The sequence below is a fragment of the Elephas maximus genome, chromosome 21 (genome assembly GCF_024166365.1).
Source record: "Elephas maximus indicus isolate mEleMax1 chromosome 21, mEleMax1 primary haplotype, whole genome shotgun sequence".
Taxonomy (NCBI): Eukaryota; Metazoa; Chordata; class Mammalia; order Proboscidea; family Elephantidae; genus Elephas; species Elephas maximus.
This window is the reverse complement of record NC_064839.1, coordinates 24,631,468-24,655,587: the sequence shown is the minus strand read 5'-3', so window position 1 is coordinate 24,655,587 and position 24,120 is coordinate 24,631,468. Positions and strand designations below refer to the sequence as shown.

Sequence of the window (24,120 nt, the reverse complement as noted above, 5' to 3'; positions counted from 1 at the left end):
GTCCAGCTGCCTTTTTCTATTGCTTGCGTTCATGTTTGCTGTTATTAGGCACCTACTGTGTGTGGGAAACAGGCTGAGAGAGGTTCAGAGGCTGGTCAGATTCATGGCTGGGGTTCAAACCCAGCTGCCTGACACCCCGTGGCCTGGCTTTGTTCCTCTTAAGTGAACTGGCCTCACATGAGCACCTCCCTCCTCCCAGTACCTATAGGACCCCCCAATAAGCACCCCCCTCCTGACAGTACCTATAGGATGCCTCCTTACACCTGGTCCCAGCCTTGTGGGAATCGTGCAGAGCTCTGTGGGGTTCTCCCTCCCTGACTGGGACGGAACCCGACAGCTGCTGTCTTGCAGGGAAAGGGGCCAAATCTTAAGGCTGCACCCCACTCTTTCAGGAACGATAGCTGGGTTGGGGGAGCTTGTACTGGCCAGATAGCACTGGGGCTCTTGTTCAGAGCCCTCCTCAGGGGACAGCAGCTGCTCTCCAGTCCTGTCCCTGGAGGCATGCTTAGGGGGCGGGGGGCGGGTGCTGGGCTCCAGGCCAGCCTTGGTGGTAGCCACGCCTGGGAGGATGGAGTCTGGCACCCTACAGCGTACAGCTGTTGGCCCTGGGTACCTGCCAGCTTTGGTGGGGTCCCTGGGACAACTGGGAATATGGCCAGGTTGGGGGGGGGGTGGGCTGATGGGGCCCCTCACCCTGTTTCTCCAAGTCCTGGGTTGGGGAGTGGGTTGCTGCCTCCCCCTCCTCCCTGAGAACAAGAGCCTGAGCTGGCCCTTTCCAGACCAGTCTGTTGCCCTGCTGCCCCCTGCTGGCTGTGCAGCCTGGAGCCGTCTCTGAGGCTTGGAAGGGGTGTGACTGGCCTGAAGAGACCAGGGCAGGATGCTGGCTTGGGAGAGCTGTGGTGGCCAGAGGATGCCCCTCCCCATGAGGATACTGGGGAATAGTTACAAATTTAATAAAATTGGCCTTATAAATTACAGCAACAGCCCCAGGGCTCAGCTCACTGCTCCAAGAAGCAAGATCTGGGCAAAGCTGGGCAGCTGTTACTGGAGAGAGTTGTCCCAGAGTCTGGGGCTGTGGAGGTGGCCAGTGGTCCGGTGCCACCTCCTCCCGGGCAGCTGCAGGGCAGCGGTGGGGGCTGGGCAGAGGCTCATGAGCCAGTGAGTGCACGAGGGACAGGCGGGAGCAGAGACCAGGCCCCGTGGGCTGCTGGATACCCCCACCCACGGGGATCCTCAGTCCAAACTGGCCATGAGCAGGTGCAGCTCCCGGAAGGCACTGCCGTGGCGGCCACTCAGGCCGGACTTGCTCTTGACAAGGCCATTGATGCTCTTGAGCTGCTTGTAGCAGAGCCGGCACTTGTGTAGCCTGTGCAGAGGGAGAGCGCCTGAGGAGGCCGGCCACACAGCCACTGTGGTCCCCACCCGGCCTTGGCCCATTCCTGTCCTGACCCCTGTAGCCCCCCTTCCCAGAGCAAGGCTGAGGTCTAGAGCACAGGGCCTACCCAGGTCACGCCAGGGCTCAGAGGCAGAGCCAGCAAGTACCCCGCCACCCCATGCCTCTCCCTGCCCCAGATACAACGTCCTCCCCTACGAGATGTTTTAGCAGGGCCAATGCCAGGTGGGCCCAGGCCCAAGGCCTGTGTCCCTTCACCTGGCACAGCATCCCCACCCCCCACCCCCCGCCTGGCCCTTCACCTCTCCTCCCGACTGATGTCCACGCCCACGGAGGGCGGAGCCGCCAGGATGTCCGTGATCAGGGGCAGAAACCGCTGCAGGATCAGCTTCAGGGAGGTGCAGCCCGTCTGGACGTAGCTTCAGGGGCAGACGGGTGGGTGGAGTCCCAGCACAAGGACCCAGACAAGCACAAAGCCACAGACAGAAAGATAAGCAAGGAGCATGGCACACAAAGACAGAGGAGGCAGGGACAGACAGACAGGATCAGGAAACATGAGCCTGGGTTTCGCTCTGACCTCCCTAGAGCTTGAAGGGGACAGCAGTGCTTCATGGACACGTCATTGGGGCACCCAGGCCCTTCCTGTAGTCCCTCAAGGCACCTTCCTGCCCCTTCCCCAGCCCTGCTGTGAGGTAGGCTTCCCACCTACCTCTCGTACTTGCTCTGCAGAAGCTTCTCGATCTGCGGTAGGACCGTGGTGCACAGGTCCAGCTTCCACAGGGAGCTGGAGAGAGGGCAGAGACGTGCTGCTGTCAGTGCCCAGCCCTGCCCACTCTGCCCACGCCACCCACTGCGGCCACTCACGCTTTCTGGTTGACAATGTTGAGGAGGTCCACAACCACTGACAGGTCATTAATGGCCACGGCGGAGTCCACCGACGTCTGCAGAAAACAAGGCGCCCATCACTAGGGTCTGGGGACACTGTGGCCCCTGCATGGGCGTGAGCATGGGTGTGGTGTGGTGATGGGGTCTGTCATGGGGTGTTACGAATGCACCTAAAATGAGGAGCAGGAGGCCAGGCACACACTAGGTGCTAAATAAACAGCAGCTAGTGATGATCATGATAGGAGAAAGCGTCAACTGCAGTGTGATAAGGGAGGCCGCCTGACCCAGTTTGACCCCAAGCCCCAGGCAGGCAGGCAGAGGGTGGGGAGTGAGGCCCATGTGGTGGGGATGGCACTTGCCTTGATGTCGCCTGTGGTCCACACGGCTCGCACCGTGTCCAGGTTCTTGTGGCGGCTGGTGAGCACCACGCACATGGTATCATGGCCTTTGCGGATCTGAGACATGGCATCTTCGTCGACCAACTCTGCCTGCTGGGGAATCTTCACAGCCTGCGAGGGACGGGCGCCTAGATACTGGCACAGAGCAGACAGCAAAGCTTTGCCCTTCCCCCACGTGCCGCTACCCCAGCCCTTGGGCTGGACCTCCACTCACAGGCAGGAAGTCGGAGGCCTTAAGCCCAATGGGCTCGTTCCGGGTGGCAGGGATGATGGCAGGCTCAGCCTTGGGTGCAGGTGTGGAGGAGACGACAGGGGGCTGGGGCGGGACCTCGAGCTGCAGGGGGCCAGAGCTCAGCGGACACAGCCTGAGGCCTCCCTCTCCCTCTCTGCTCCCAGCAAGGGAGGCCCCACCCGGCCGTCTCCACCCTACATACGTTTGGCATTGGGGACTGGACGTCCATGGCGGGGCTGGGCTTTGCTGCCTCCTTTGCTGGGGCTATGTCTGAGGCAAAGGAGAAGACGGCTGGGTCAGGCCAGCCCTAGGGACTGGCAGGAAGAGGCAGGGCTCGGGGGCACTCTGGGCAGCACCTGTAATTGTGGAGGAGGGAGCAGGGAGGAGAAAGGCCAGCAGTACAGGGGTACAGTGCCTGGGCCTATCTCATCCACTCCACAGCCTCCACCACAGCTCTGCGTCTGGCCCTAGACAGGCGTCAAGCACTATTTGTGGATGGTACCCAGGTGTGGCAATCCCGTCAACTCACTAGGAATGGGTGGGGGGGCGGAGGGGACTGGTAGTGAGTGAATGACCATGAGGAAGTGGAAGAGGAGGGGAGAGGCTCTTAAAGAATCCAGACACAAGAGGGGGACGGAGAAGACAGCCCTTGAAGGGAAAGCTGGGTGAGGCAGGGATTCTCTGTAGGTCCACACCTCTGCCTCTTCTCCAGTCACAGACCAGATCATGTTTTCTCCTGTCTTAAAGCCTCCAGTGGGCACCCCACAACCCTAGGGGCAAAGCCCAACCCCCCAGCTCCTGCTCCAGCCCCCTACGCCACCTCTCGGCTCTTTCCCACTGGAGGCTGCCCCTCCTCTGAGACTCCCAACCGGCCCTCATCTACCACGGCCCCTAACTTCTTTCCCTACACTCTGTTCTCTCCTCTGCAGCCCGTACTCCATGTGTGGAGTGGTCTGTGAGGTGGTCTTCCGCCCACCTGCTCTCCTTACTGGGGTGTGAGCTCCTGAGGGGAGGACCTGTCTGTCTGTTCTCTTAAACACCAGGGCCTAGCCCAGGCCCAGCACCCAGTAGGTGGTTTTAGGTGCAGGGAAGGATAAGATCCAGTGGGAGAGAGGCTAGAGGTCATGACCTGAGATGGGAAGCCTGGGAACAGGGGTTGGGAGGAGGAAGCTCATCTGGGCAGGGGGCTCAAGCACCCACACTGCTCTCAAGGAACGGGGATGGGAAGGGGACCAAGGACAAAGGAGGCCAGGCTCTGTCCTCTGACTCACCGTCCTCTAGGGGCGCAGGGAAGGGCTCACTTCTGCGGGGTGGTGTCCGACCTGCAGAGGCAAACAGGCTAAGGGCTCACCTTGGCCAGCCTAGGGCCCTCCTGTCTGGGAGCCCTCACTGCCAGGGGCCTGGGGCCGAGGGGGATGGAAGGTGGCTCCTAGGAACATAGCTGTCATCTGTTCCCAGCTCCACGGACCCTCAGCCCTGCTCCTTCCTAGCCCACATGCCCCTGTGGGCCATTCCTTTGCTCAAGACGGGGCAGGGCAAGGGGCAGGGCTGGTACCAGCCTCTGCCAGAAGGTGCCCAGGTTCCTACCCTCAGTCCCTCGGGAGCATGGTGAAGACAGAGAGCCCTAGGCCCAACTGTGAGCTAGGAATGAAAGGACACAGCCACATCAATGTCATCCCTGGAAAGGACCCTGACTCCACAGAGAGGGACACCAGGGATCAGAGGGCAGAGGAAGAGCCCAGCGCGGCGCCTGTCCCACATCCCTGGGCTGGCTGCCCTGCAGGGCGGGCTGGGCCTCACTGATGCTGTTCTTGGGCTGGAAGATCTCGTTGTAGTCCTCAGCATTCTGGATCTCAGCCCGAGACTCCCGCTCGTCCCGGTCGTCCTCGCTGCTGGGACTGCGGCGCTCGCTCTCCGAGTTCTGCTTCACCCTGGGGGACAGGCCAAGCCCACAGGAAGCGAGGGCCTCTGGTGAGGCCCAGGGCTGGGCCCCCTGCGGCCCTCCCTCTGATGAGCCCGCCTCTGCTGCACCCCCAGCGCCCCACCTCTGAGGCTTGCTGCAGGTGGTGCTCGGCCGCTCGTAGATGCGCCGAAGGGGGGCGCTGGGGTTGGGTGGCTGCTGCGCCAGGGGCCGGCTGTCCTGCACGGGGTCTTGGGCCACCGTGCCTGTCCTGGTGACCCGCGTCAGGTCCACCACATAAGAGGAGACATTGCTCTGGGAGAAGGCCACGCCTATCTGCAGGAAGCGGCAGAGCCGGGGCTGGGCTTGGGGCCTAGACCCTGGGGCTGGGAGACAGGCAGCAGGGAGGAGCAGGAGGAGAGGGCCAGAGGTGGAGGCTGGGTGGTGGCCCAGGCGGGCAGGGGCGTGGGCTCTCTCACCAGCTGGTCGTTGCAGATGGCCAGGTCAGCCACTTTGCCCCAGTTGACTAGGACCACGTCGAAGCAGCGCTCGGGCTCCCAGCCGTAAACACGCAGCGAGTCCTGACAGCCGCTGTACAGGCAGCAGCCGTCAGGGTTGAAGAGGATACTCCTGCAGGCAAGAGGTGGCTATGGGCTGGGGCCCCCAACCTGGCCCCACCCCAAGAAACCCAGGAGCCTGAGAAGAGCCCAGGACAGGACGGAGTAGAAGTGGTGGTAGGGAAGGTCTGCCTACACACCTCTCACAGCCTGCGTACCTGACAGGCCCCGGTTCCCCTTCGATGCAGCTCACCACCTGGAATTTCTCCAGATCCCAGAAGCGGATCGTCCTGCAAAGGCACCCATGTTGTGCTGGGAAGTTGGCAGCTAAGCCCCTGTCCCTGCCAGGGACAGCCACCCAGACCCGGCCTGCTGCCCATATTCCTCTCCGCCAGCCTGGGATCCTGAGGGCTGGCAGCGCTCTGGGGACTGGAGGTGACAGCAGTGCTGTCTACCCTCGTCCTGCTGCAGCTCAGCAGGTGGGCAGGTGGCCACGGCCCTGCAGCCCTGGGCCTCCCTGCACGGTGAGTCCCCACTGGTGGCCTTGGATCCCGACGTGCCTGTGAAAGCCTGGGACACAAGCTGGGGAACCAGAGCCAGGGGAGAGATGGGACGGCCCAAGATAGGCTCAACAGGTGTGTAACACCCTGAGAGAGAGAGACAGACTGGGGCCAGATACACACACAGGGCAGGGAGGGCGAGGAACCACATTCATGGGGCAAAGCTCCTTCTCACCTGTCAGAGCTGCCAGATGCCAGCAGGTACTCATTGGGGTGAAACTCTACCACGTTGACAGGCCCTGTGTGGCCAGTGAACTCAGACATCATCTTGCCGGCAGTCAGATCCCAGAGCTGGGCGGGGAGAGGGTAGGGGGAAGGCAGGGGTCAAGGGCCGGGCTGGGCACCCAGGCTGCCCACTCTCCCTCTGCTCCGGCTGAGTTCTCTGTCCACAAACCACCTTCTACTCCACATACAAGCCCAATCAGGAGAGGGGAGAGGACGCAGCCTGGGTGTGATGAAAGGACCCAGCCCTGGGGCCCAGGCCAGGCCAGGAGCTACCTTCACCGTGTGGTCGTCTGCGGCCGAGGCCAGCCACTTCCCGTCGGGGCTGAACCGGAGACACCTCACAGCCTGGCTGTGTCCCTGCAGAGAGGACAGAGCCCCGAGCTCATCCTAGGGCCGGGGCCCAGTGTGCTTCTCTCCCCAGCACCCCCGACACGCGGCACCTTCCCAGGGAGCCATCATGGAGGGGGCTGATGGCCGTGTACGGGACCTGTTACAGGGCACTTCTCCATGGGTTACCATGGACTCCAGTCCTGCAGGACGCTTTAGAATATCAAGATTGTGTGCTCATACAAGTCTGGGACGGGATGTATCTTATGAGCCCTCTTGGGGAGTTAAATGCACTCTCTTAACGACAAAAGCTCTGAAATCTCCTGCAAATCCTCTGTGTTAAACCCGGTGCTTCCAAACTCACCAGAGCAGGAAGCCCTTCAACTCACGACACGTGTCACCTGCCAGCAAACCCAGAGTGTGCGCTGCAGTGTGGCGGATGCAGCTCGGGGGGATTCAGACAAGGTCAAGGTTGACCACCCACGGTGCTCCCGCTTCCCTCCGGATTCATGCTTCTTTCTCCTCTGGCCTCTCCTTTTTCATGTTCTCGCTCATGTTGGACAGCAGCCCCCCACCCCCTGCTGGGGGGTGGCACCACCCAGCCAATGCTCCACACCTGCAGGGTGCTTATGGAATGACCCACAGTGGGTGTCGTCCCTCACCCTGTACCGGAAGACACAGCCTTTCCTCCTGATGTCCCAGAGCTGTGGAGGAGAGAAGTGGGGGAATGGAGTCAGGAGGGGCCACAACCACGGCTGTGAGCCAGACTCAGCGTGGGAGCCTGGCCTGGAGTGCAGCATGCTGCCGTGGGCAGAGGGATGCTCTGTGCACCTCCAGGCCAGGATGCCCGAAAGTGACAGGTCTGAAACTGCTCGCTAGACAGGTATGTCTGGCAAACGCCTCCGTGTCACCTTCTCTTAGACAGCGTGGACACAGCCTCACTGAGGAAGACCCCTGAGACAGAGCCGAAGGCCCAGCTCCTCAGGCGGACATAGCTCCCAGCCCACGGGAGATACGGCCACGGCGTGAGCCTCACCTTGATGTTCGTGTCCTGGGAACCAGAGGCTACAAACTCGCCGTATGGGTGGAAGTCCAGGCTGCAGATGTTGGCTTTATGTCCCATAAGGGTACGAAGAACTACCCAGGAAGCAAGCAGAGACAAGGGCGTGAGAGGCTAACAAGACGCCAGCAGAGGGAGGGCTGTGTTGTTAGTTTGTGTGAGTTTTAACATAACCACAGAGAAAGAGAACAATAACACAGATTTAAAAATTGGGAGAAAAAAACCAACCGGAATCTCAGCACCCTAACAACTAATTTTCCTGTTCTTTTCCTGAGAAAGGACAGCCAGTTCTGCTGCTACCCAGGCCCCCAGGAAACACTTCCCATGCCCCACAGACAGCATCCCTGGGCTCGCCCTGGTGTGTTCTTAAAGGAGCAGAGCCAGGGTCAACAATGCCAGGAACTACTGTGCTCAGTTCTGGCCCTGAGGGCACGGAGCTTCCATCTGCAGGGCTGAGAGAGCAAAAGGACAGAGATGCAGGGGAGGCTCAAGCTGGGGAAGAGCTGCTTGGTCAGGCAGAGAAATCCAGGAGGGCTTTACAGAGGAGGTGGCATTTGAGCAGGCTGTCAGTAGGTGGAGGGTGAGGGGAGGGTGTGTTAGGCAGAGGGAAGTGGTGCACAAAGACTCCAAGGATGGCATGTCTGGGGTGGCCCTAGTGCTCACATTGATCCTGTGGGGTGTCCCCTGGCCAAAGGATCTTTCCAGTGAAGGCAATTTTTCTTTCCTTTAAATTTTATTTATTTTGTTGTTGTTGAGAATATACACAGCAAGACATATACCAACTCAACAGTTTCTACGTGTACCATTTAGTGACACTGATTGCATTTTTCAAGTTGTGCAACAATTCTCACCCTCCTTTTCTGCACTGTTCCTCCTCCATTAATATAAACTCGCTGCCCCCTAAGATTCCTATCTAATCTTTTGAGTTGCTGTTGTCAGTTTGATCCCACATAGATCGTTCTTAAATGAGTATATTGCGCAAGGCAGAATTTTCTTTAACTAATTAAGCTAAACTATTGTTTGGTTTTAAGAAGACTTCAGGGGACATTTTCGGTTCGAGGTTCAAAGATGATCTCAGGGCAATCATTTCAGGGGTTCATCCACCCTCCATGATTCTAGAAAGTCTAGAGTCCGTGAGAATGTGAAATTCTATACTGCATTCCCCCCTCTTCGATCAGGATTCTTCTATGGAATCTTTGATCAAAATGTTCAGTAATGGTAGCCAGGCACCCTCCAGTTCTTCTGGTGTCGTGGCAAAGGGGCCAGTTGTTTACAGAGGCAATTAGCCACACATTCCATATCCTCCTGTTCCTGACTCTCCTTCTTCCTCTGTTGATCCGGGTGGATAAAGACCAATTGTTGTGACTTGGATGGCCACTTGCAAGCTTTTAAGACCCAAGGCACCATGTAACGAACTAGGAGGTAGAACAGAAGCACTAAACACGTTATTAGGCCAATTAGCTGGGATGTCCCATAAAACCATGATCCTAAATCTCCAAACCAAGGAACCAAGTCCCATGAGGTGTTTGGATGTACAAAAGCAGCCTCAGCAGCTAGCGAAGACAAGTCTGATGTGTTGTGAGAAGTGAGAAAAAGTTGGGAAGAAGTGATTCGAAGCAGGGTGGTGGTCACACACCGCTGACTCAGGAAACCATGTCTCTCATCCATCAGAGCACTGCAGGCAGCTCTGTGGCCAGGTGCTCCTGTCTCAAAGCACTCTCTGATACCACTCAAATATGTGTCTTCTCTTGGGCCTCATGTGTCTTGCTTTTCAAGAGATTTATAATTCCGCTGTCTGAATGAAACCAATCACCCATGGGTGCTGAGGCCAAGGGGTGTAGGAGTCCAGCCATCCTTAGGTCTGAGCCAAGGTGTAATGGGGTACCTTGTGAGGTAGTGAGCTCCCTATTGGAGCAGGCATTCAAGTGGGCTCCAGACGTTGGTGCTTCTGGATGGTAGAGATGAAATTCAAGCACTGGGTGGGTTAAGTGAGCTCTAAGGCATTTCCCAAGCAGATACTGTCTCGTCTTCTCCACCCTGCAAGGTCAGGCTGTGGGCTCTGGAGCCAGGGCGAACCAGGATGGGGCCTGGCCCTGCCCCTCACTTGCTGTGTGACCCTGGGTAATCACGCACCCTCTCTGAACCTTGTACTGGATCATGGTAAGAATTAAGTAAGGAAATGGACATAAAGTGCTCAGCATGGGCCTGCCACACAGCAAGTGTTCAATAAATGCCTGCTACAAGTATTCTCGTCCTTATTTCTTCCCACAAAAAAGGCCATCCTTCATCCCTTCCTGCCTGACCTGGACCTGGACTGCCTCTCCTCCTTCTCAGGCCTCTGAGCACATCCCCTGGTTCCCCCTCTTCTGGCCCCACTGCCCATGGCCATCGGGGCACCTTCCTCATCCCTAGGCTGGCTGCCAAGCATGTCCTGTGTGCTGAGATCAGGGCTGAGTCTTTCTGCCTACTAGCTCACTGAGTCACCCTGCAGCCCAGGAGGTGGACCAGAGCCTAGGCTCACACGGTTAAGCACCACCTAAGGTCAAAGAGCCAGGTGCAGCGCCAGAGGTCAGCCAGGCAGTCTGACTCTAAAGCAGTATAATTTACAGGGCAGAGTCAGAGCCAAGCACACAGTAAGAGTAGGGCAAAGTTATCGGCTGAATTACCACCCACCTTGAGGACAAAGTTCACTCCTCCATGCCCTGTCCACTGCCTCTATCTGCTCTACTCATGGCTCTCGGCAGCAGGCCCTGGGCTGGGTGCTGGAGCTGGGACCAAGCCACCTTTGCATCCTTGGTGGGGTCTGACAAGGCGCCTGCCCTGTCAAGTGACTACCTAATTTAGCCAAGCGGCTGTCCTTCCTTGCTCCTGTTGTGCTCTTGTGCCGCTGGGGGCCCAGTTCTGCATTCCTGGCCAAAGAGGCGTTGGGAAGACAGTGGAGGTGCCAGTGCAGGGCCTGGAGGGGGCAGACGCATGCTGGCTCCTGCTCTGCTCCACTTGCCAGCCCACTCGCTCTGTATGAACTGCAAGGCTTTCAAAATCTTGCTCTGGTCCAAGAAGATGCAAGGTCCGCCCATGCATGGGCTGCCACTTCTGGAAGCGCAGGCCACCTTCCTGTGGGATCTGCTGGGCTGACCCACCCTCTGGCTGCACTGGGGAAAGCAGGCAGGGCCACATTCTTCTGGCGTGACTTCTGCCCTTGGTCTTCTGTCCCAGAAGGGCGCTTAGGAGGCCTCCTGGTGCCTAGGCTTGGTCACAGGCTCTGAGACCTGCAGAGTGGAGGGGGCTCCAGGGTCTGTCTGCCCCATGTGGGAACCTCCAAACCTCCAGCAAAAGAGCTGCTCAGCCTCCACTGATCCTTCCAGGGCAACCGATGTGATATGCATGGACTCTTCTGTACTGGGGCCTCAGTTTACCACTCTGTCACTTTCACCCAGGCTGTGGTGGGTGGGGGAAGAGGCAGCTTTACCTGCTGAAGCTGCTGAGGGTAAGTTTCTCTTCTATCTGGGAAGCCCCAAACTTGGGGACAATGACTGGCAGGATGAAGAGCACTGGAACGTGAATGCTGACACCAAGCTCCACCACAGCCTGGCCGTGTGGTCTTTACTAAGCTCTGTGCCCTCCCTGGGCCTCCATCTGCCCAGCTGTCAAATAAGGGGGCCTGCCAACCTGGTTCTGCATTAGAATCACCTGGGAGCTTATTGAAAACCAGATTCTGGGCCACCCCAGACCTACTGAATCAGGTTCTCTGGGGGTGACGTGGAGGACACGTGTTTATAGCCAGGCCTGTGTGGGGACCCCAGGGTCCAGGAATTCCAAGTCTTCAGTTTTCATTCCTCGGCCACCTCAAGGAATTTCTCAAATATCCTTTATGAGAGAAACAGTCGTGGCTGAGAAAGCCTGGGGCAGGAGCAAGGAACCTTTGGCTTCTCTCTTCGTCCCTTGATCTTCAGTGAACAACTAGTGACCATCCACTGGGTTCAGGGCCACGCAGACGATTCCCAGGAAGCTGACCACGTTTGGCCCAAACTTGTCCACTTTATCAGTCGGGGGCCCCCACCAACCTGGGCCTGCTCCTCCCTGGCTCCTGTGCATGCCAAGGGCAGGACCAGGCCACTGAGAGGCTGAGCCTGCAGTCCCTGGTTGCTCTCAAGGAGGTCCTCGGGCTCTTTCTGGAGACCATCGGGCAGTCAAGGCAAGCAACACCCACGAGGTCCTTCTTATGGACCACCTACATGAGCAGGCAGCCGCCATTCCTGAGCCGAACACGCACAGCTGGATGGCCCCATCCTGTAGCAGAGGTCAAGGACGTGTCAGAGGAGGGCCCAGAAGAATTTGCAGGCCTTAGCCGGGTGAGAAGGGCCTTTTTCTGGAAAAAGCTATCTCGGCAAAATCCATGCCAACCACTTCCTCTCCTGGGTTTCAGGCAGCGGGTGGCCTCCTGCCTGGAGCGCTAGAAGGTCCAGACTAGAGGCTGCCAGAAAGCAGCAAACAAACAGGTTTTATTTCAGCCTCAAGGTTGGCCTGCATGGCCCTTTTTAAAAATGTCGTCAACATTTTAAAATGGCCGGATTCTACATAAATATCCAGATTCCAGCTTCTTGTGAAAAATCCGTAGAGCTGGCAACACTGCACCCACATCCCACATGGCAGCACACAGCTGAGGCTGAGGCAGCCCCTTTCAGAGAAGGCGAGGCTCTCCACTTGGCCAGGCCTGAGGGCAGGAGTCTCCAGGCAGAAGGACCTCAGCAGGCACCTAGCACAGGATGAAAACAGACCCACACCAAGGTCTGTCATGGTGAAATCAGAGCACTGAGGACAAACTCCTACAGAACAAGAGAGACAGAAGCAGGTCCCACGGAAGGGATCCACAGTAAGAACGACACTGGACCTCCCAGCTGCAACCCTGGACCTGAGAGGGCAGTGAAACTGTACCTTCAGAGTTCTGAAGATGATTTCCAGCCAAGAATTCTATCCACCACCTGTCTGTCGGTTTGTTGTTCTGTGGGGGGTCTGTGTGTTGCTGTGATGCTGGAAGCTATGCCACTGGTATTTCAAATACCAGTAGGATCATGCATGGTGGACAGGTTTCAGTGGAGTTTCAAAACTATGAAAGACTAGAAAGAAAGGCTTGGCTATCTACTTCTGCAAAATGAGCCAATGAAAACCTTATGGATCACAACAGAGCACTATCTGACTTGTTTGTCATCAGGATGGATTAATTGCTGGAGAAAGACATCATGCTTGATGAAGTACAGGGCCAGTGAGAGTAAGGGAGACCCTTGGTGAGATGGATTGGCACAACAGCCACGACTACGGGCTGGAACATGCCAGTGATAGTGGCAATGACGCAGGGTAAGGTGACATTCTGTTCTGTTGTACATAAGGTGGCCATAAGTCAGAGTCGGCTCAACGGCAGCTATTTATCTATCTAGAATTCTATAGTCAAAATATAAAAATAAAAAAAGATGAGAGTAGAATAAAGTCACTTTCAGCCATGGAAGGTCTCTGAAACTGTGCCTGTCAGGCACCTTTCTCAGTAAGCTGTGAAAGAATGTGCCCCATCAAAAAGACGGATAAAGCAAGAAAGACAAGGACTTAGAACCCGGTGCAACAGAGAGGTGGAGAGAATTCCCTGATGAGGAGACCTGGCACCCCCAGGAGGACAGCTGGGCTGCAGGTCCAGGTGATCCCAGTTCACTGGGACCAGGATACGGGGTCTCCAAGGATAGACGCCTTGATGGTAGGATGACTTTCAGGGTGACAAGAACAGGTTTACTTTCTGGCAGAGAATCCAGGTTTGACTTAGTAATAAATAAGCTGGTTGCTGTCGAGCCGATTCCTACTCATAGTGACCCTACAGGACAGAGCAGAACTGCCCCATACAGTTTCCAAGGAGCACCGGCTGGATTCTAACTGCTAACCTTTTGGTTAGCAGCCATGGCATTTAACCACTACACCGCGAGGGTTTCCGACTTAGTAATAGGGACGTAGAAAACATACAGATGAAGAGACAGAATAATTCTTAACTCCAGGGAAACAAAGTTATAAACAGAAAAGTATAACCAGCTGTGGATAATATTTATATTGTCTGTATAATATAAACACAGAATATTTAAGTGGTGATACTGTGTTTATTATTGGGAAAATGGAGTAGAAATATGTGTGAGGAGTTGGGTGCAGTAGTTACAAGAGCGCTAAATTCTCACCTTCCAGGGTAGGATGACCTGATATATAAAATGTTTTCAAAAAGAAAAGAAAGAAACTGCAGTATAACTGTGTCATTCAAAAAAGCGGAGGTAACTGGCAAAAGCAACAGCTAAAAGTACAGAAAGCTGAGGATTCTGGAGAATGGGCAGAGGTGGGGCAGGGACTTGCTTTTTCTATTTGTAGAACTACCAGTTTTTGCCTTTTTAAACTATGTGTAACATCTATAAAGATGAAAAACAAAAACCAAGCAAAGAGAAGATCTGGCCACTGCAGGCCCACATCCCTGCAGGAAGTCAGCCAGATCTGTATGAGGGCCACCCTGTGTCAGGACACACACTCCACAGCTCTAGAGACCCCACACAGCCACCTCACCCATTTACATGTCCTACATGGCCCCTGGTGGCATTTGATTTTCTTCCAAGTTCAGGATCCACATATATACCCGTCCGTCCATCAGTCCATCATCCACCTGCCTACCCTTCCAGCCACCCACCTACCCATCCAGTTATTCATTCAAAACATTTCCTGGGCACCGCCTCGGTGCCAACCACTCAAAAGGCGGCTGTGAACATCACTGTCAGGCTAACAGGGGTGGAGTGGGGCCAGGGCTGGAGGAAGGATGGTCATCACACGATCTGGTCAATGCTCCAGGAGGGAAGCACTCCAGCTCATCAGAAAAGGCTTCCCAAAGGGACACAACATCACAGGCTGAAGACAAGGAGGAACGGGGTGTGCGTGTGAGGGAAGGTACGAGAGGAGGCCTACTTTTGGCAGCTTCCAGGTCCCAGACGCGGATGGAGCCCGACTGGGAGCCTGCCACGATGAGCTCCTCGGGGGTGTTGAGGCGGACACTCTCCACTGGGGACGTGTGGCCCGTCAGGCTCTGTAGAGAGAGGGAGGCAGCTTCAGTGCACTGCTCGGACAGACCAGTGGCTGCCCCAAATTCTAGGTTCCCAGAAAACGCATCAGCAAGAAACGGTTAAAACAGGGAGGCTGTGCTCTGAGGGGGTCACCCCAGCTGTCCTGCAGACAGGCTAAGCAGCCCCTTGTCCCCTCTCGGATCCCACGGCTATAGTGGGCCAGACGGCATTCAGCCTCCAGCCCTCTCCTGCCCCGACTGTGCCCCTGCAGAATCGGCCCTGGGCCCCTCAGAGGGGAATAGGTGACCAAGACCAGGGGACACTGCCCACCAAGGCTCTAGCCCCATCTCCACTCTCTGCCCTCGGGGAGGTAAACCATGGCAGAACTGAGGCCCAGCTTGGCAGAAGCCCACGTCTCGCCCCTCTGGAATGTCTGGGTACCCAGGGGCTGTCCCCACCGAGGACCCTGCCAGGCTGAGGCTTGGCAGAACCCAGAGGGCCTGGTAGGTGACTCTGCTAGAGAACAAGGGGTTCTCACCCAATGCAGAGCAGGCCGGAGCTGAGCCTGGCCTCTCTGAGGGGCAGGAGCACTGGGTTCCCAGCTTTCTGAAGAGGAGGCTGGAACCCAAAGTCCACAGTGTCTGTTACTCCCCACCCAGGGCTGGCCATCCTGAGGCATGGTGGCAACTATATCAGTATTAGCTAAGAAGACACTGCCCGTGGGGGCTGGGGGCAGTGAGGGAAAACTCTGGAGTGGAACCACCCACAGGCCAGAGAGTTACGAGCAGCTTGTCTGATTCCCAAACTTCACCAGTTGGAGGATAAATGGATACAAACCCCCTGGAGGGCAACTCTGCTATAGGATATTTCTAATATCCACATTAGAAAAGCATGTTCCCTTCGACTCAGCAATTCCACCTCTGGGAACGTGCCCTCTACACGGTCAAACACACATGAAACAATACCAATGCAAGGCTATTTGAAACAATTGTGTTTCCAATCTAAGCCGTGGTCAAACATGGACCTACAGGCAACGGAACACTACTCAGCCAGAAAAAGACTGGGCAATACTTTAAATATGATAAAGACCAATTGCCACAATATTTTAGGTGAAAAAAAAATGGAGGGGAGAGTATGTGGTATGACGTCATTTATGTAAAAAACGGGAGGAGGGAACAGACACCATATTTGATCATGTATGCATAAAAAACTGTGAGAACTGCCATGGCCTCCAGGAAGGGGTTCTGGTGGCTGGGGGGCAGGGGCAGGAGGAAGAATTTTCACTATTTACTATGTATCTTTGGAACGTTGGAATTGTATGAGTGTATTACTTACTCAGAATATAAAGAGAAATAAGTAAGTCCGCAGAGGGACTCGCATGCATATACATCATAAATCCTAACGGGAGACAGACTGGGCAGGTTTGAGGAATTGGAAGGCCTGGGGTCTGAAGAGTGGTGAGTGAGGGGAGAGGGTACAGAGGCGGCTGGGGAACACAAAGGGGGCTGGGGCCTGGTCCCCAGGGGGCTTGCGGCTGTGCCTGGTGTTGTGAGATAAGTCTGAAAGGCCAGACGCCAGAATGTTCACCATGCTTCCTCTGGGGGGGAAAAGTATGCAGTCATTTTATGTCCTGTTTTTTAAGTCTGCTGATTCCTTTTCAACTTGGGTATGTTACTCTGGCATTTCAGGAAAAAAAAAAAAAAAAAATTTTGAACCCCAAAACACAAAGCAAAAGAAAATAAAACAAAAAATCTCAATCCTGTTCTTAACGAACCCTGGCTGTGGGTGGGGTCAGAACTCAGCTTCCTCCCTGGGTCTCACGAAAACACTGAGGTGATAAGTTTCTAACAAAGAATATCACCTCCCACCACTCTTTATCACGCCCTTTTTTTGTCCAAGAGTCAGAAGAAAGATAACACCCTGTGATGCCAAGGATGGGGGAAGAGGCCCGGACCCCACCCCCGCCCCCATTTCCGCTGTGAGAATGTAAATTGATTTCTGGTGCACACCCTAGGATTTAATGCAGCGATCACAGATCTGCTCCAAGACAAGGTAGATGAGGACGTTCACCACCTGTGGTTTAGAAGAGCCAAAGCACTGGAAACCACCTTGATGCTGATAAATCGGGTGTGGCTAAAGTAATTATGGCTCGCTCCCTACAATGGAATACCATGAAGCCACTCAAAATCATGTTGAAAAAGATTTGTTGACACAGGAAAATGCTCACAACGATGTTATTTTTAAAACCCAGGCTATAAAAGAGTAAGTAAGATAAAAAATAAGCATTCTAGAAATACATTTTTATACATGTATGTGTACGTGTAAGGAGCCCTGGTGGCGCAGTGGTTAAGCACTTGGCTGCTAACCGAAAGGTTGGCGATCTGAACTCCCTAGATGCTCTGTAGAAGAAAGATGTGGTAGTTTGCTTCTGTGAAGACTACGGCTTTGGGAACCCTGTGAGGCAGTTCTACTCCACCCTATAGGGTCGCTATGAGTCAGGGCTGACTCGACGGCAACAGGTATGTGTACGTGTGTGTAGAGATACTCACCTGCGTGTACATGCACGTGCAGGCACGCAAATACACACACGCATGTGCAAGTGTGTATACTGATATCAGGATCTAGGATACACACCAAAATACCAACGGTAATGGTCTTTGGATAATGGAACTACATGTAGTTAATTTTTGTGGCTTTTCCTCCTTTATACTTTTCTGTTTCCCAAGTTTTGGCCATTGATTATGTCTTACTTGTGTAATTAGGGGTAAGATGCTATTAAAGAACCAGCTCTTGAACCAGCTCCAACCAGGTCTACTCAAATCCTTTTGTGGAATGAATTAATAAATAAACACCCACATGGAGCTGACAGGCAGGCAGATTGGTGGGGGTGGGGGGTGGGGTGGGGGGGGTAAGCCTCATGGCTCCACCACAGGTCTGTGGACTTATTTTAACTTTCTCATGCAGACTCCTGGTTTCTGTCCCACTGCCAGGTGACTCCCCTATTCCTGAGGGCTAGCCGCTATCTCAGCCATTCTGGCTTGTCCTAGGCCTTCCCAAGCACACAGCATGGGGGGCACTGGTGTGCTGTGTACCCCACCACGCCCTCTGGCTGGGCCCCCAGATGATATGATACCCTGAGCTCAACAGAACCTGCACAGTCCCCCTCCCAGACCCTTGCCCGTGACCCCTCCCACCCCCCTCCCCACCCCCCACCACTAGCAAGGCTCACCATGATACAGTTGGGCTTGTTGATGGACCACAGATTGACGCGGCAGTCATCCCCGCCTGTAGCCAGCAGCCGCCCAGAGCCTTTGCCCAGCACCAGTGAGGACACATTGCTGGCGTGGGCGACAATCTCCTCTACACAGGAAAGAGGAGAGGGAAAGACAGTCAGGAGGCTTGGCGGGTCCTCACCCTGCTCGGCTATAAGCTCTAGAACCCGCAGGCTGGTGCGGGGCTCTGCCTCCTTCTTCCCTTGGGTTCCCTCAGGACCCCTTCTCAGGCGCTGCAGGACCCGCTGACAGTGCAGGGCTCGGGTGCCTGGGCCTGTCTCTCAACTTGAGTCATTTCTGTCCCTTAAGCCTCACAATTTTTTTTTTTTCCTTTTTCTGCACCTCGGCTGGTAATATTGACTTACTGATTTTTTATATGGATTTGCTGTTTTTATTTAGCTTCATCTTAATAATATTGCTGACATTACACGTTTGATGTGTTCAGTATACTTTTTCTACTGTAGAAAAAGAACACAATAAAAAAAAATTAAAATATATATACCCATGTACCACCTAAGCCCCTTGCAGATGCCGTCTGAGGGGCACGCAAACCCCCCTTTGGGAAAGGCACTGTGAGAATCATTCATGTCAGCTCTAGACAAGCTGTCACCAGGTGAGACTGCACAGGGCTTCAGCCCACAGACACAGAGGCCAGATCTGGGTTCTAGGCTCTGCTGCTGCTGGCTGTGCGACCTTAGGCAAGTCACTCACCCTCTTTGAGTGCCAGGTTCCTCGTCTGTTAAATGGGGATGATGACAGCGCTACCTCCTGGGTTGCTAAGGATTCACCGAGAACATACGCAGGCTGCCGAGTCAGGAGACAGTGCTCCATGGTTGTTCAGCAGGCTAAGGAATAGTCACTGAGGGCACCACTGGGCACTGGGGCCCCAGGCGGGGTTTGAGGAGGAGGGGAAGGTGGTAGGCGACTGAGGGGTCTGAGGTAAGAGGGCAGGAGGTGAGCACTGACAGACGAGAGGAAGCTGGGGTCCTTGCATGCAGCCATCAGGGCCCCTGGCCTGGACTAGTGGGATGCCGTGGGGACAGCAGACATAAGCCTCAGAGGGGCATCATCACTGCTCCAAAGGGAACAAATATAGGCAAGGAACCAAGAGGTGGGCCCAGGCCTCTGTGCCAGTCCCTGAGAGGGTTGCTCCTGAGAACAAGGAAGGGAAAGATAAATCTCCTCACATGGACAGAGGGAAAACCCCAACGTACCAGTGCCTTGGGGCAACTGGGAGGCTGGCTGGGGTGACACGAGGAAAAGGGTGTTGCAGGTACTCCTGCACCCCAGTTCCGGGCCCCACCCTGCATAGGTGACTCCATGGCGCAGGCATCAGACCACAGGAGGTGGGGAAACTGGGTGCAGCCTGGCTCAGAGGGGCCCTCACAAATGCCCAGAGACCAGGCTCAGGCTTGTTCTCCCACCTCAGGGCAGCACCTAGCCGCAACCCCAGCAAGGCTGAGAGGTCTCAACAGGCCCGAGCACCAGCTGGGGTCTCAGGAACCCTGCCATGTCGGTCCAAGGGAGCTGGGCCCTCTCTAGACCTCATCTCACCCATGGAGCCTTCTGTCATCTAGACACTGCAGGGACAGACACCTGGGGTGCTCCAGCCACAGACATTGGACTGTTCCAGAGCTTCTGCTGGAAAAACATGGCCGCCCAGGCCAGGGAGGGTAGGCCACCTTCTCCCTGAGCACCCTGCCCCCAAGCCACGAGCTAATCTCCTTCTTCAAGACATCCCTGCATGCACTGCCCTCCGTCCATGACTCTCACTGAGGCCGCAGTTGTCTGCATTGCTCTCATCTGTCCTGGAAATCCCACAAGGTTCCACCTCACTGGGCCTCTGTGGGTGCATGCTGCCCTCTAGGCTCAGGACTACTGCCCCAGCGACTGCTGTTCATTTAGGACATAAATATTTCCTGGGGAGCTGGCACTGGGGCAGCAGTGGGGAATGAGAGCAAGAAGGTTTCTGCCTTCCTGCGACAGTGACCGGATGTTCCCGGGACAGGGCATCCAGCGTGCAGAACCACAGATGCTAGGTTGAGGGGCTTTGGAGGCTGACTCCTTCTGGAAGGGCCCAGGCCACTCTCCTTTAAGCAGCCTGAGCGGCGACTGATCTGATGCTCACGGAGGCACCTGGGAACACAGGGCACTGGCCTGACAGCTTCCCCTCTGGCCTGGCCCGAAGGACAACAACCATGGGTGGCCCTGGCTTTGGTGCCAATTTTAATACAAATAATTCTCACAGTATCTACTACCAAGCCATGTTGCCAGCCGCAGCTCCACCTAGGGGCACAGCCCACACCAGTTTTCCAAGCCCAGGTGGCACAAAGCTGGGCCTCACATCTCTGCCAGAGTTGGGGAACACTGGGCTTTCTGGCCAGAGACACTGGGGACCTGCAACCCAAACCAAAGGTACAAATTACTGGGCTTCAATGACCCCATGCTGGCCAAGCACCCTCTGATCCTCACCAGACCCCAGCAAGGTGTCAGAGGTCATTTGGTCCTGGGCTCTTCAGACAGCTTATACCCATGAAAACTGCTACGCAAATGAAATCACTGGCAGATGCCCAATATGCCTGGTATGTTGCCTCCCACTTAAACATTTCAGTGGTTTGGCCTTGGGCTGGGGTTCACAGACATGGGCCCCTGCAAGCCTTACCAGCTTCATGTGGCACAACACTCCCCACGCTGCTATCCTGCAGCCCACTGGCCTCCTTCCAGTGCACTGTGCTTCCTGCCTTGGGGCCTTCCACATGCTGTGCATGAAGCCTACTGCACTCTCCCACCCCTTACTGCCTTGTTAACTGACTCAAAACACATGTCCCAGCTTCAAATTAGAGCAGGAGAGATGGATGGGTGTGGGTGTGGTTATCTAATTCCTGCCTGTCACTCTCTCCAGGCTCTGAGCTCCAGCGCACAAGGACCTTGTCTGTTTTGCCCCCCAAAGGCTCCCCTGTGCCTGGCTCTGTGCTCAGGAAAGACCCAATGATGAAGGCATGGATACATAATCCCAACAAACACAAAGATACTCCATCCAAAGTGTACCCTCCTGGGGGCCCATGACAAGGTTCTCCCAGGACCCAGGTCTTTGGGAACAATTTGAAAACGGCCCAAACTTCTCATTTTACAGATGAGGAAACTCAAGCCACCAAAGGGCTTTGTCCAGGGTCTCATGGTTACAAAGTGATGGAGCCCTTCCCCATATCCTGCTCTCCCTTCTTCCAAGCTCTTTGTGGGGGCGGTGGGGGGGTGGGGATCCTCAATAGTTTTTAAGAGTATAAAAGGGTCTTAAGACTAGAAAGTTTGAGAGCTGCTAGTACAGAGGAAAAGACCCTTGGTGGTTCAACAATTAAGAACTCAGCAGCTAACTAAAAGGCTGGTGGTTTGAATCTACCCAGCAGTTCCAAGGGAGAAAGACCTGGCGATCTGCTCCCATAAAGATTACAGCTTAGAAAACCCTATGGGGGAGTTCTGCTCTGTCACATCAGGTCGCTATGAGTAGAAAATCAACTCAACAGCACCTAACAACAGTACAGAGGACCAGTGGGTGGGTGGTGCTTGGGCTGGGTTACATTCCAGGGCCCATCAGCATCCATTTCCCCACCCCTCACTGTCTCCTGCTCGGCTAACCACCCCAAGACGCCTCTATCTGATGGGGAAAATTTGATTTGTGATGTGTCTGAAAATGCCCAAGAACCTCTGTCAGGATTTCTCACCCCATCCTTCCCGCCAGTCTAACTGGAAATCTTTCAGCCCCTGGAAAAACAATTACACTAATGAAGGACCTTAGAAGCGTGAGCCCCTGTGGTAAGTGTCTATGTTCGTTATCTCATCTGGCCCTCACGGCAACTCTGGAAAGTCAATGAGACTATCCTATTTCACAGATGAGGAAACTGAGCATCAGAGAGGTTAAGTCACTTGCCCAATGTTGCCCAGCTAAGAAAGTGCCACGATCATGATTTATCTTACACATCTTCACCTGTCTCACTCCGAGGCAGTGCAGTGGGTTCAGGTGACCCAGCAACAAATGGATCAAAGGATAAATGGGGTGAAAAAGAAAAAAGGAAACCACTCACGCAGCTTCCAGGCTGTCTTGGTGACCACAGGGGTGGCCATTCTTCAGCTGGCTAGTACCTGGAGCTCTGCCCACCAAGTAGACACGCTTTCCTCTCGGGGTGGGGGTGGATCCCCCCCAGATCCACCAGTCAAGTTGGCACGGAGTTCCCACACATCCAGGCAGAGGGAATGCCTTGTGTCCTGGCCCCCCACTCCTTTGTGGTTTTAAATCATCAACAGGAGCTACAGCAGCCTGTGCATGCCCGTCGGGATCTGGGATCATGGAATATCAGGGTTGAGCCATCACCGCTCAACACTGGGCTGGAACACAAACAAAGGTGATGGCTGGTTAGAAAACAAGAGGTGGGAGCTCAGGAGAACCCTGGGGTTATAGACCTGCAGCTGCCTGATCACCAAGGCCACTTGAAAAAGATAAGACACCCACCAAAGCCACCAGAGCCAGGAGCTGTGCTACAAATTGGGTTTGAGAATCTGCAGAGATTCAAGCAAGGGGACTTGGAACAATGGGAAACAGAGGTCCTCCCAGAGGCCAGGATGATGGGACGAGGTTCTGCCCCTGGATGCTGGCTGCCTAAGTGCAGCCGCAACAGTGCAGACCACATGTCTGCAGTTCAGATGGATTTCTAGGAGTCGCTGTTCTGTCTGACATACGGCAAGGCGGGGAGAAGTCAGAGGATAAGCTTTGCAGGGGCTGTGAGAGGTACCCCATAGACAGGCACTGAGGTCCTCCTCTCTGGGAAGGACCTCAAGGAGACCCCTAAGGGTTCAAGCTTCCTGTTTGTGGCATGAGAATTCACTCCTGCCCCCTGCGATTCTCAAGGGCAGTGCTGGGGACTAGGCCTCCAGACACCAGCACGACTCCACCTCGTGGGGCCACCCAACATCCACCTCACTTCTTTCCCACGAACCCTCTCCCACTCCATCCCTCTTCTTCTGAGAATCCCCTCTCCCAGTTCTGCCCCCTTAGTCCTCCGTTCACTGCCCCTTCCTCCTGCCACCTATGTGTCTAATTCATGCACGTCCCGTCTCCTGAGCCCCCTAACTTGGGCCCTGCCCCACCAGGTCCCGTTAACTCTCCTTCCCCTTCTGCTACCAGTATCCCCCATTCATTTACTCTCCTGCCTCTAGTATTCATTACCCATGCTCCTGCAGACCCCCAGACCTGCTTCCAGCCTCCCTAGTTACCCCTTCCAGCCCCGACAACGTTCCTGCTCCTCTAGAGGCTGGGACTGGCCCCCGGGCCGCGCCTGATCCTCCCATCCCTCTCAGCTTTCGGGGCCGGCTCCTGCCTCCCCGGACCAGGAGCCCTCTCCGCCGCAGCCCCGCCCAGTCCGGCCCTGCCTAGCTTGCCCTAGCCTGGGACCCATCATGCCCTCGCCCCCTCGCCCACTTCACCTGCAGCTGTGGCTCCGGAGGCCGAGGCTCCGCTCCCGGCGAGACCCCCACTAGCCTCCATCCCCTGCCCTGATTGGCCGCTGCTTGACAACCGACCCTCACAACAAAACCTCAGGCCCCAGATCCCCGCCCACCTCATCCTCTGCACCAATCAGCCGCCGAGGACGCACCGCCTCCAGCCAGGTTTGACCAATCGAGGCAGGCGCTTCTGCCGCTTTTCCCAAGTACCCGCCCTCTATTCCTGAATCGGACTAATCACGAGGAAGAAGCCTCCAAGATACGCCCCTCGTACTCTAATGAACCAATGCGAGCTCCCATTTCCTTGGTCCCGCCTCCGCCTCAACCTTTCCCTTCCCTTCCCCTTTCCTTTTCGTACTCAAACTTAGTTTGCGTTTGAAACCTCTGCGCGACGCCCTCCAAGGGCAGCTGCGCCAATCGCTTTAGTAATCTTCCTGAATAGACCAATCAGCGTCCGCATTATTGGAAAACCAATTTGAAGAAAGCCAATGGGAAGGTGACTTCGGGAGCAGCGAGAAGCTGCGGACCTTCCATCTTGAAGTGGGGCGAAGCGAGGCGGAGTCTTGAGTCAGCATCTTGGTTCAGTTCCTGCTTCTTCCCTCTGCCCTCCGGCAATACTGCTGTAGTCTGAGGACTTCTGCCCCCGTTCTTTGACCCGGACCCCGCCTTGAATCTCCCACAGGAGGCCTGGCGGGGGACAGAATCTGATTCCGGGTCCGAGTCAGGCATAGAGCCCAGGAGTGCTGCC

General features: G+C 55.4%; 1 protein-coding gene across 1 annotated transcript; it reads right to left on the bottom strand.

Annotated features, from left to right (window-relative positions):
* Nucleotides 1-937: 937 nt before the first annotated feature.
* Nucleotides 938-23,449, bottom strand: KATNB1 (katanin regulatory subunit B1). Its single transcript, XM_049864489.1, has 20 exons — nt 23,355-23,449; nt 21,959-22,259; nt 17,837-17,967; nt 14,513-14,630; nt 7,514-7,614; nt 7,140-7,181; nt 6,424-6,507; nt 6,101-6,216; nt 5,584-5,655; nt 5,288-5,438; nt 4,954-5,144; nt 4,709-4,839; nt 4,180-4,230; nt 3,111-3,178; nt 2,891-3,010; nt 2,638-2,787; nt 2,258-2,334; nt 2,103-2,177; nt 1,696-1,812; nt 938-1,366 (listed from the first exon to the last, which is right to left on the bottom strand). Exons 2-20 carry the CDS (start codon nt 21,996-21,998, stop codon nt 1,234-1,236), a joined length of 1,968 nt encoding a protein of 655 aa, XP_049720446.1. The 5' UTR covers nt 21,999-22,259; nt 23,355-23,449; the 3' UTR covers nt 938-1,233.
* Between the last annotated feature and the right edge of the window lie 671 nt (nt 23,450-24,120).

What these genes read in the sequence shown, in the direction of transcription:
- KATNB1 (XM_049864489.1), bottom strand. Translation starts at nt 21,998, where the DNA reads ATGGCCACCCCTGTGGTCACCAAGACAGCCTGGAAGCTGC. An exon ending in GCATCTGGCAGCTCTGACAG is followed by an intron (nt 5,656 to 6,100) that starts GTGAGAAGGAGC and finishes GTGCCTTTGCAG; the next exon opens with GACGATCCGCTTCTGGGATC. An exon ending in CTGCAGAGCAAGTACGAGAG is followed by an intron (nt 1,813 to 2,102) that starts GTAGGTGGGAAG and finishes CTGCCCCTGAAG; the next exon opens with CTACGTCCAGACGGGCTGCA.